This window comes from Pongo abelii, chromosome 4 (genome assembly GCF_028885655.2).
Source record: "Pongo abelii isolate AG06213 chromosome 4, NHGRI_mPonAbe1-v2.0_pri, whole genome shotgun sequence".
NCBI lineage: Eukaryota > Metazoa > Chordata > Mammalia > Primates > Hominidae > Pongo > Pongo abelii.
The window spans coordinates 140,312,376-140,325,411 of NC_071989.2; the positions used below are offsets into that span (position 1 = coordinate 140,312,376).

General features: G+C 36.5%; 1 protein-coding gene across 6 annotated transcripts in view; it reads right to left on the reverse strand.

Moving 5' to 3' along the window:
* Window positions 1-411: 411 nt before the first annotated feature.
* ACSL6 (acyl-CoA synthetase long chain family member 6) overlaps window positions 412-13,036 on the reverse strand; it is a 65,103-nt gene continuing 52,478 nt past the window's right edge. For all 6 annotated transcript variants that reach the window (XM_054555919.2, XM_063724241.1, XM_063724242.1 and 3 more), the window contains exons 20-21: window positions 9,965-10,036; window positions 412-4,794 (exon numbers count right to left, since the gene is read on the reverse strand). In XM_054555919.2, the coding sequence (XP_054411894.1) occupies window positions 4,657-4,794; window positions 9,965-10,036 (210 nt within the window). In that variant the 3' untranslated portion in view covers window positions 412-4,656. The remainder of the gene's footprint in view (window positions 4,795-9,964; window positions 10,037-13,036) is intronic.

A 13,036-nucleotide genomic window follows, 5' to 3' on the forward strand; every position in this document is an offset into this window, starting at 1 on the left:
CTGCATATCTTGGACACAGCAGAATTCATTATTTTTAGAAATTGTATCCATTATTCTGAATATGAGTAAAATACATGGAAATGATATTTTAAAGGCCACCATAATGGAAAATTTGAAGACAGTTATTTGTTATGTATTCATAAAAATGATTTAAATCCAGGAGATATCTGACAATAGCAAAAATTCCAACAGAGGCTTGGGCAGAGGAGCTTTTCTCTGGATGGACCATAAGTTCTTGGAGTTTGTGGAACTTTAACAGAGGACGTAGAGTACGGATGTAAAGTATACTGATTGGTAATGTAGCTTGATACTATGTTTATCATAAGCAGTAACTGTGATTGATAATTACCAAATATACTCACATGAGGGTATTATATTATGTAAATATATAAAATAGTAATCATAAGCATCTTTGAGAAATGAAAAATCTTTTATTTTTTACAAAAATTTTCATAAATGCATTTTATATTTAATATGCATGCTATTATAACAAAGCAACTGAAAATGTAATTACAGTTAAGATACTTTTATGCATATTTAAAAAAGTAATATTTTAATTCCCTCGATTTTTAAAAATTGAAAGTAGAATAAGCAATTCTTCAAAAAATATCCATTTTCCCCCATGCAACTGTTGCAATGATTTAACAAGGAAAATTAGAATAATCAGTCAAATGAATGTTTAAAAGCCACTGTCACCTCATGAAACCCTTTCCATTTGGGACCAAGTTTAGAAATGCTCACATTTCAAATATTTATCTACTGCCTGTGTGTTACAACCATTAATGTGTTCTAACTGAAGAATTTCTCATTTGGGGTATTGACCTTACTTGAATGCTAACCCACTTCTTATTGCGGTTAATTGTAAATTCACAGAAAGTATTTTCTAGCATACTCGAGAGGAAATTCAGACTACTAGGAACCTTTTTTCTTTTCATGTAAATGCTTCCTTAAAATTAGAACCGGCAAGGAAATACAGCCAATTTATAGTTTACCAATTTTATATATGGTTATTCATTCTTTTTTTTCCTGAGATATTAAGCACATTTGTAAGTAGTCTGTTTTCATGCAAAAATATATTTTCCCATTCTTTACATTCATTTTAAAGTATTTAATATTTTAAATAACTATATCACATTTATGCTTCATACATTTGGAAAATAAAGGATATTTCCTTTTCTTTACTGCAGAAAAAGGAAAGGTTATTGGTTCTTTAATAGGTAATACAATCAAATTAAGTGCTGATTTGAAGTTGCTAAAACACTACCTGATTGTAAAAAATTCCAATGGAAAGTTCTATTTTTTCTCATACTTGTAGCTTTAACTACATGTAGAATGAAAGCATGACTTGCATAAATGAAGGAGACATAAAATGTTTAATCCTTGGATTTCTGAGTTTATGAGTTCCTCATACATGGGGCTAGGTCTACATACTATACCTGACCAGAGTCTCCTCTCCCATTTGCAAGGGAAGTCTCAATATTATATAAAGACATCTTCCACAGCAAAAGGAAAAACAGATTTGGTATATATTTTATAATATACACAAAAGGATCTGTTTGCAAAATATGAGAATTACTAATACATTTGAATAACAGATAAAAAGGCCGAACATTTAAGAACATATTTACACTTAAGGAACTGATTATCTGTTATACTTCTAGGCTTAAATAGATCCAATGCCCAATATGAATGTGACCATCATAAGTACATCACCTTTTTCTATCTCTGTTAATGAGAAATACAGATTTTTTTCTCCTCCAGAATAAAGTTGGGAAATCTGAAGCAAGAAGGATTTTTCCACTGATACATAGGGGTTCATTTCTCATTTCTTACAAAATTAAGTGGCATTAAACAGAGAAATAGATAAATGTACATGCAAGATATTTAGGGTACACTATTTACTTTTCTCAGCACATCTGAACTAACCCATTTATTGGCCCAAGTGTGATGATTTCCACATAGACGTGGAAATCTAGAAATGTAAGATCTTTTAAGTGGCAAAAAGAAGAAATCTTGCTTTTTTTTTTTTTTTTTGAGACGGAGTCTCGCTCTGTTGCCCAGGCTGGAGTACAGTGGCACGATCTTGGCTCACTGCAAGCTCCGCCTCCTGGGTTCATGCCATTCTCCTGCCTCAGCCTCCTGAGTAGTTGGGACTACAGGCACCCGCCACCACGCCCAGCTAATTTTTTGTATTTTTTAAGTAGAGATGGGGTTTCACCGTATTAGCCAGGATGGTCTCGATCTCCTGACCTCGTGATCTGCCCGCCTCGGCCTCCCAAAGTGCTGGGATTACAGGAGTGAGCCACCGTGCCCAGCCAAAAAGAAGACATATTAAGTGGTCCATAATCTGTCATATCTATTATAAAGTATAAATAAAACAAAATAAGTTTTAAATTACTTGTTTATGTCACATTGTTCAAAATTCTTTTGGACTTAAAGCCAACTATGAATTTTAGTTGAGTAGGAGGACAATGGGAAACAGATTCTTTTTTTGTTGTTATTGAAATGTAAGCAACTTGCCCTTAAAATAGTATGAATATCCAGTTCAGGTAACAATTTTCACTTTTAATTAGTCAAATATATATTAAATATAAAAATCTAATGCTGTACAGATGTGACTTTGGACATTTTAAGTATTAGTTTATTCAGAAACGCCTTTAAAAATCAGTGTGTATAGAACTAGCTCATTTCTTAAATGTCAAATTTAGAAGTGCAACAGCGGGTCTTCAGAGAGAATATGCCCAAGAAAGACTGGATAAAAAGACTGGGTAAATACATCAAATGAAACTGTGATTCACTTTTGACAAGACTGAAATATAAGTATATAATCACTGATGCATATTTATTCAATAGGCCCATGTGATTATGTGGTTTTTAACTAACAGCATTTATTTTTGCAAACTGCCTGGCATTCCTCCAAGGGAAAGGAGCTTCTAGACTACAAACACTGAGCACATACATTTTAAATTAACACACGAATTGCATATGGATTGTTCATATGCTTTTAGAGTCTTGTCTCTACAGAAGAAAAACACCTTCCTGGGGTCCATGCCTTTTTCAGAGGCACAATCTATAGCTTGGAACTTAATTGCTGTCCATAGTATCTGGACTTTAATTAGAAGAAATTATTGACACCCCAATACACGGTGCGTCTAAATACATAATGCAAGAAAGGAGGTTTTAGTGGTTAAACTTCGGCACACTTAAAGATTTTAGGAATGGAATTATGCCATTAGGCGGTATTTCTTTGTCTATGGACTTAAAAAGTTTTCTTGGGGCATTTTAAAGAGGTTTATCAAAGTTATATTGTTGAAAAACTATTTTCCCTGGAAATAATATCCCCTCCTTCCCACCTTGTGCCTTGATATTCTTACTGGAAAAAAAGTGAAATTGTTCAGAATTACAACCATATAGGGTTTCCAGGCATAGCATGGGCACATTGGGAATGGAAGACTAGAAGACCCCAGCAAGGAATGTAGGTACATTAATTGCTGCCTACCCTGAGAAATAACTCTGAGTTTCTTCTCCCAAGTCTTCCTCAAGGATCCATTCATTGTAGAGTCAACAGATGTCTTTTAGAATTCATTATGATAAGAAGTCCATGAACATACACATACTATCCTTGAATAGTTTTACATTATATTTTTTCTAGGTAGTTCCTGAATACTTTAATGAGCTTAATAAATGAGAAAATGTATTGAAAGGTCTTGGTAAGTTACTATATAAATATGACATGTGTTTTAATAATATCTGAATTTGGCTGGGAACAATGGCTCATGCCTGTAATCCTAGCACTTAGGGAGGCCAAGGCAGGAGGATCCCTTGAGCTCAGGAGTTTGAGACCAGCCTGAGCAAAATCTCTAAAAAAAAAATTTTCTATTAGCCAGGTGTGGTGGCGTGTGCCTGTAGTCTTAGCTACTTGGGAGGTGAGACAGGAGGATCGCTTGAGCCCAGGAGATGGAGACTGCAATGAGCCATGATTGAGCCCCTGCACTCCAGCCTAGGTGACAGAGCAGACCCTGTCTCAAAACAAAAAGGAAAAAAAGAATTTCTGAATTTTCATTTTTTATGAATGAAAGTAAAAATCAGAGAGAAAATTTTCACATATGACAATATGGATTGCCATGTTTAAAGATTCTGAAGTTACGTAGACTATGAGTTATCATGTTTTGTTTTAGCATGATTCTATATACCTAGCTTTAATTTTTGAAGTCTGATTTAATTGTGATTTTGACAATCAGTTATTGAATGAGGTAGTCCACATTGCCTAGATATTTGCTGCATCTGGTTACTGTTTCACAAATAATTAAGTACAATATATCACTTATGTTTTTCCTTTATGTTTAATAGTTCTGTGAACATTGACAATATATTACTTTTAGTGGTACACAGTTCTTGAGAAAATGTCTTGATTTTTACATTGCCATTTGCGATATTTTTAGCAGCCCACCACAATATCATTTTAATAATAAAAATAAAGTGTACTCATTGATGATAGAGAAAATATTGTTAAAGACCTCTTGGGACAGGTAAAGGCTCAGTCATAAAATCAGATGCTTATTCATTTTCAGCTGTGTCATTTTGACTCATTACTTTCAAGAATAACTATAATATTGCTACACAGTCCATTATACTGAGAAGAACTTTCATTGAACTTCACATGGAGATTGAGTAAAGCTCTTCTATTTGTTTTTTGAAGTACTCTCTCAGCTCTGGTCTCTTAGCTTTTAGTGTTGGTGTCAGCAAGCCATTTTGAACTGAGAACATGTCAGAATGGATGTGAATGGCTTTAACCTAAAAACCAAATGCAGAATACACCTTTAACAGGAATAGAACACAGTATTTATAGTATACATAGTAAAAAGCAAACAGGCACATGAGAGTAGATATATTGACATGCAGACATTATGCTAAGTCAAAATTATGTTGAGAACATTTCAGCCTATTTTACGTATTTAAAAGCCAACTTTTTTCCTTCCTATTCATTCATTTAGCCAGTCAACAGAAATGAATTAGTTGCTTACTCTATGCCAGGCACTGAGGATACAAAGAGGAATCATGAATGCCTCTGACCTTAGGGAGCGCACATTCACGTCCAGTAGTGGAGAGAGAGAAACACTGGGCAATTATCAGTATGGTATGCATGAGATAAAGGGCACCCATCTCAGGCATAGGAGGGGAGAGGGAGAGACAGTCAGGGAAGACTTCCCAAATCAGATGGATGTTAAATAATGGGTTATAGTTAACCAGCAAACGGGGAAAAGTGGGTGGAGAAGGGCATTATAGGCAGAGGCAACACCAAAACAAAGCCATGGGAGTGAGAAATGGCAGAGTGCGAAAAGGGAACTCTAAGTGGTTTCTTGTTACATAAAATAAGAGGCAAAGAGTGTGAGGGATGAAGCTAAAGTGGTAGATGAGCCAGTTTATGGAGGAGCTCAAATTTTATTCCAAATACAATAGTAAGATACTGAAGGTTTTTAGTTAGGGCAATGGCATGGCTGAATACACATTTTGGAAAAATCTCTCCAAGAGAAATGGGAAGATTGTTTTTGAGGGGATTTCTAGGATATCCAATTTAAATAGCTGGAAATCTTGCCTAAAGATGGGCATCATCTTTATGGTATCATCTATGGCTAAAGATAGGTATCATCTTAAATAGCTGGAAATTTTGGCTAAAGATGTGTATCATCAAGTGTTTCAAAATCAGATATGGTTATTGTAAAAAGGGTTTTGTTTGAAAACTCTCTCAGTGTGCTTGACATTCAAAGAAGCACAGATTCAGTAAGGAATAGGGCTGCTGTTCTTTGTACCCTGTAGAATATACTTTTTTCCTAATTTGTTGTTACAAAACATAAACCATCCTAGGAGACCCAATATTTATTGGAAACAGGTCCCAAGGAAGACGTTTTTAAACCATAGTGCACTGAGAACTAGGTGATCTGCAGAGGCCACTGCTGGGGATGGTGCGGAAGTGGGGTTTAGATAGGTAAGGGTAGAAAGGAAATGGAGAAGGGTGGGAAGATGAGGTGAGGTGCTTAGGAGGAAAAGTGTGTGTGTAGAAGCTCTGGCTCAAGCCCTAAACCAAACTGAGTAGCACTGCTCTTATGTTTTGTGCATGCTCAATTTTTATATAAGATGTCATCTAAGTTCTACTTAAATAAGTTTGATGACATCACCATTTGATGACAAAATTAATTAGCTTAAAGAAAACATTAACATAATCAAAATCAAATTTAATCTTAGTTACGGGATTTAATGCAGTAGTAACTAACCTTTACTGTCAAAATGAAAAACTGAAAAATTGACAGTACTAATATCCTTAACTTTTCAAAAAAAATTTCTCTTTCTGTAGAAGCACTATCACATGAAGACTTCTGTTAAGTGCAAACCATCTATCCACCTTCTTTTGTTATTAAAATTAATACTATGCTTTTAAAAAGGAGATACAAATGCCAAGATATAATTTCTCAGTGTTGTAGCCTGGGTTTCGGTTTGTCTGCATTCCTAACAGCATGTAGAGAACATTGTATAATTGGGACAAGAGTCTATGTTCAGTATGGGAACTTGGGGTGAGTATCTTTGAAAAGCCAGCAGTGACAAGAAGAAACTACTAAAAAATACAGTACTGGAAATGTAGATTTCATAAGGAGAGGTATATAATGTCATTTATATGGTTAAGTAGAAATGTAAAAGAAAACATTATGATCTTAGGTAGAAAGAACAGCATCAACAGGTAGATTTGGAATATCTGCCGAGCCAGCTACCTCCCCAAACCTAAATGGCTGAGTGGGACATCTGCAACTCCATGTGGCTGTCTACAAAATAGTTCTGCCTGAGAAGAGGCTATATCATTAAATACAGCCTTGCAGAAGCCCAAGCAATATGGCAGCCTGCTCTGGGCTCACCTTTCAGTCCCTTAGTGAGCAGGTCAGAGTGGCACTGCTGGTAGGCTGCCAGTCCCTGGTCTGGTCTGACCTACGGCCCTTGAACTATTTAAATCCTTCTATGAAAATACCTATACAACCTGCTTGAGTGACTAAAAAATATAGGCAGTAAGTGGAAAAAAATGAGTCAGCCAGTTGTTTAACTGACACTGACTTTAACTATGGGCCACAAACCTATAGTTTTTTTCAGAAGTGAATCAATGATAAAAGCACATGTTCATTTTTTATAATAATTATTTTCTCATAAAGCCAAACTGTCGAATTGTGAACTTTTAGAAAAAAGGTATGAGAGTCCTTATTCTCTCTTTATGCCACACACTTCACAAAACTGGAATTTCCATTTTTTAATTAACAAAGTTTTTGTTGGGAAAAGAAAAAGGGAGATGCCCAATGTTAGCTTTCCTTCCTGAAACCATACTCTTTTCACTGAAAAGAGATGCTACAGGATTTTTAAAAATAATTCAGAAATACTGTAACATTTAAATATAGCATTGGAATAAAATTCCTCAAAATTGTCCATTTATGCCAACTCATAAAAGCATAAACTTTTCACAATTTTAGAGACATAGTATTTTAAGTTTTTCAATGGTCTTAATGAAATCCTTTAACACAATATTGCTTGTAGATAATAAACACAGAGTGAATAATTTAGAACAGGAGAGATAAAGTAAAAAAAAAAACAATTACATGAGTTAGGGAAATGCTCATTTTCTTATTTAAAGGCAAATTGGTTAGGTAAGTGTTCATTTCAATGACAGGAAATACAATAAAATATTTTTAGTAAGTGCTTAATTAGTCAGAAATTGAAAAATCTATCAAGTGTCAAAGTTCACACTGTATTACCTATGCAAATTAATAAGGCATATAAATGTCAAACAAATGCTTAAATCATGGTTAAGTATGCCCAAATACTTCCCAGCCACCTATCTACTCATTAAAATATATCTTCCAAAGATCTCCATAAATTAATAATGGTTGGCCTAGTTCTAGGAATTGTCTGTTCTTGGAAATTAAATTACATCATTTGTTTTTCTAATTCAAGGTTTAATTCAGATCAACCAAGCCCAGTAAGTCTGAACTCCTAAAGCTTTTGTTGAATGACTTAAACTTTGGATATTGAACTTGAATTCGTTACTTGTGTGTGTATGTGTGTGTTTAATTAGAGTTATGCCTTAATTGGCCATTATTTTTGAGGAAGAGGGAAAGGACAAGCTGACAATGGATTATGGATTAACTGAAATAATTTATGTTGAGCTTTGGATCACAACTGAGAGCACACCCTCCTCAGGCATGAGGCCTGGTTTTTGCTTTCCTGCGGTCAGCTGACGGCACACACTGGATATGGTAGGGAGGATGTCATAGACCAACAAAGAGGAGAATGAGAACAGAGAAAATCAAAAGGCGACAGCCTTGGCAATAAAACTAAAGGCCTCTGAGATCCCACATGACTTCCCTGTATTTGAGGTTACCATGGTGAGGGCAGATTATTAGAGCAGAAACTCTGCGAACGCCATGTGGAAAGTCAAGAACTCGTCTCCTCTCAGTGAAAGTTCTAACCAGAGCAATGGTTAACACTGGAAACTTAACTAAAGGTCCCTTTTAAGCATAATCTTAAGAGTTGGTATTTTTTTCCATGAAGAGGAATCTGGGTGTCATGATACTCTGTGTGCCCTGGGACAGGTCCCGCATCCAAACACCAGCAGGGGGCGTGCAGGCCTTGTGAATGCACCAGGATGTCCGCGGGAACTGCAGCTTAGGCTGCAGTCAGCCCTTCAAATCCACGTAGGCCCAGACCAACCAGGCCTACGACCACTCATTTGTGGTCCCTGGTCTACATGATCACAGAGGATCCCATCACACAACTCTCCACTGAGGAAGGGCAATGAAGTCAGTTCGTATGCCAAAATTGACCTTTTTCTTTTAGAAAGATAAATGTAACTTGCCTGAATGCCTCAGATTCCATACTTTTAAAAAATATTTATTTACCCAGGCCTAAATTGCCCTAAAACATACTGACAGTTGAGGGTAAAGCAGTGTTTCTCAAAATGGATTAATATAAAGATCTATTTTTAAAGAAAAACAGTATTTTTAGACCCTGAAACTATGCTTAGATTTCCATAGTTTGAAACTAAAAAAATAAAATTTTAATCCATGAAAATTTTTTTAAATTGCAAATTAAAGCACTATAAGAGTTTTATATTTTAAACTGGTTTTAAATGTTTTTAGGTTATTAAGTGAACATACAAAATTTAAAGATTCTTGTCAAACTTGAAGACCCCTGTCACTAAATTTGGGGAAACAAACTTGTATGAAAAACAATTATTTTCATGAAATGTTTATCTTATGAAAAACAATTATTTTAAATATAAGGAAATTTTAAAAATCAGTATATTAATATTTTTCCATTTGAAGCATTTTTCTCTTTGAATTTTTGACAAAAGAGGATGTATAAATTATATATGTAAGTCAGACTAAGTATGCTTATGAGCTCAATTACAGTAAGAACCCAACCTTGCAGAAAAAAAAAAAGTCTTGGAGGACTGCTGTGTCCTCTCCCAAAGCATTCTGTTTCCTCCTCTTTACAGAGGGCATGCTGGGCTGACAGATCACTGGCCCGAGGAGACCAATCTTTCCAGTGTCCTCCTAACAAGTAAGCTTGTCTGCTGAAGCCAAGAAGACGGTCCCCACAAAAATAAAAATAAGATAGGACTGTCGTCTTCGGTAATGCAGGAAGCTTGGAAGACAGATCATGTACACATGATTTGCTAGTGACAGCTAGGGTATTATTTCAGCCTTATGAAAGTTTGTAATTATAAGGACGAGTGCAATCTCTTTTGACATGTGACCTATTTTGGTTCAGGAGGCAGCTTGGAACAGGCCTTCAGGGGTCCACTGGTACACAGCCTGCTGGCGGGCCACACCATGAAAAGTCAGGAATCTAGGTCAGGGTCACCATGGGTTAATTTAATTTTCATCACTGCCTAAAGGGCTGTAACGAGTATGGGGAAGGTAACAGTTACCTGCTCAAAAGAATGGAGTCCACTTTCTTTTCCTAACCTCACCATATCTTCCAAAATGGCTTTCTTCAGATCCTGAATCAAACCATATGAGAAAAATTACAAGACAAGAACACATTTCAAAATGGAGGTAGAGGAAACAACACTTTTGAGTAAAGTGCAACTGATGATTGTGCCAACATGTGCTAACCCACAGCCCGCAACTGAGGCTGATACTCCCTGGCAGCACTCCAATCTGGCAAGTAAGTACCCGAAATGGCCAAAGGAGTGACCATGAATGGGCTAAGGGACCACTCAATTTTTTTTTTTTTTTAATTATTATACTTTAAGTTTTAGGGTACATATGCACAATGTACAGGTTAGTTACATATGCATACATGTGCCATGCTGGTGTGCTACACCCATTAACTCGTCATTTAGCATTAGGTATATCTCCTAAAGCTATCCCTCCCCCCTCCCCCCACCCCACAACAGTCCCCAGAGTGTGATGTTCTCCTTCCTGTGTCCATGTGTTCTCATTGTTCAATTCCCACCTATGAGTGAGAACATGCGGTGTTTGGTTTTTTGTCCTTGCGATAGTTTACTGAGAATGATGATTTCCAATTTCATCCATGTCCCTACAAAGGACATGAACTCATCATTTTTTATGGCTGCATAGTATTCCATGGTGTATATGTGCCACATTTTCTTAATCCAGTCTATCATTGTTGGACATTTGGGTTGGTTCCAAGTCTTTGCTATTGTGAATAGTGCCGCAATAAACATACATGTGCATGTGTCTTTATAGCAGCATGATTTATAATCCTTTGGGTATATACCCAGTAATGGGGTGGCTGGGTCAAATGGTATTTCTAGTTCTAGATCCCTGAGGAATCGCCACACTGACTTCCACAATGGTTGAACTAGTTTACAGTCCCACCAACAGTGTAAAAGTGTTCCTATTTCTCCACATCCTCTCCAGCACCTGTTGTTTCCCGACTTTTTAATGATTGCCATTCTAACTGGTGTGAGATGGTATCTCATTGTGGTTTTGATTTGCATTTCTCTGATGGCCAGTGATGGTGAGCATTTTTTCATGTGTTTTTTGGCTGCATAAATGTCTTCTTTTGAGAAGTGCCTGTTCATATCCTTCACCCACTTTTTGATGGGGTTGTTTGTTTTTTCTTGTAAATTTGTTGGAGTTCATTGTAGATTCTGGATATGAGTCCTTTGTCAGATGAGTAGGTTGCGAAAATTTTCTCCCATTTTGTGGGTTGCCTGTTCACTCTGATGGTAGTTTCTTTTGCTGTGCAGAAGCTCTTTAGTTTAATTAGATCCCACTTGTCAATTGTGGCTTTTGTTGCCATTGCTTTTGGTGTTTTAGACATGAAGTCCTTGCCCATGCCTATGTCCTGAATGGTAATGCCTAGGTTTTCTTCTAGGGTTTTTATGGTTTTAGGTCTAACGTTTAAGTCTTTAATCCATCTTGAATTAATTTTTGTATAAGGTGTAAGGAAGGGATCCACTCTTAGCTTTCTACATATGGCCAGCCAGTTTTCCCAGAACCATTTATTAAATAGGGAATCCTTTCCCCATTGCTTGTTTTTCTCAGGTTTGTCAAAGATCAGATAGTTGTAGATATGTGGCATTATTTCTGACGGCTCTGTTCTGTTCCATTGATCTATATCTCTGTTTTGGTACCAGTACCATGCTGTTTTGGTTACTGTAGCCTTGCAGTATAGTTTGAAGTCAGGTAGCATGATGCCTCCAGCTTTGTTCTTTTGGCTTAGGATTGATTTGGCAATGCGGGCTCTTTTTTGGTTCCACATGAACTTTAAAGTAGTTTTTTCCAATTCTGTGAAGAAAGTCATTGGTAGCTTGATGGGGATGGCATTGAATGTATAAATTACCTTGGGCAGTATGGCCATTTTCACGATATTGATTCTTCCTACCCATGAGCATGGAATGTTCTTCCATTTGTTTGTATCCTCTTTTATTTCACTGAGCAGTGGTTTGTAGTTCTCCTTGAAGAGGTCCTTCATGTCCCTTGTAAGTTGGATTCCTAGGTATCTTATTTTCTTTGAAGCAATTGTGAATGGGAGTTCACTCATGATTTGGCTGTTTGTCTGTTATTGGTGTATAAGAATGCTTGTGATTTTTGTACATTGATTTTGTATCCTGAGACTTTGCTGAAGTTGCTTATCAGCTTAAGGAGATTTCGGGCTGAGATGATGGGGTTTTCTAGATATACAATCATGTCGTCTGCAAACAGGGACAATTTGACTTCCTCTTTTCCTAATTGAATACCCTTTATTTCCTTCTCCTGCCTCATTGCCCTGGCCAGAACTTCCAACACTATGTTGAATAGGAGTGGTGAGAGAGGGCATCCCTGTCTTGTGCCAGTTTTCAAAGGGAATGCTTCCATTTTTTGCCCATTCAGTATGATATTGGCTGTGAGTTTTTCATAGATAGCTCTTATTATTTTGAGACACGTCCCATCAATACCTAATTTATTGAGAGTTTTTAGCATGAAGGGTTGTTGAATTTTGTCAAAGGCCTTTTCTGCATCTATTGAGATAATCATGTGGTATTTGTCTTTGGTTCTGTTTATATGCTGGATTACATTTATTGATTTGTGGATATTGAACCAGCCTTGCATCCCAGGGATGAAGCCCACTTGATCATGGTGGATAAGCTTTTTGATGTGTTGCTGGATTCGGTTTGCCAGTATTTTATTGAGGATTTTTGCATCAATGTTCATCAAGGATATTGGTCTAAAATTCTCTTTTTTGGTTGTGTCTCTGCCCGGCTTTGGTATCAGGATGATGCTGGCCTCATAAAATGAGTTAGAGAGGATTCCCTCTTTTTCTATTGATTGGAATAGTTTCAGAAGGAATGGTACCAGTTCCTCCTTGTACCTCTGGTAGAATTCGGCTGTGAATCCTCTGGTCCTGGACTCTTTTTGGTTGGTAAGCTATTGATTATTGCCACAATTTCAGAGCCTGTTATTGGTCTATTCAGAGAGTCAACTTCTTCCTGGTTTAGTCTTGGGAGGGTGTATGTGTCGAGGAATTTATCCATTTCTTCTAGATTTTC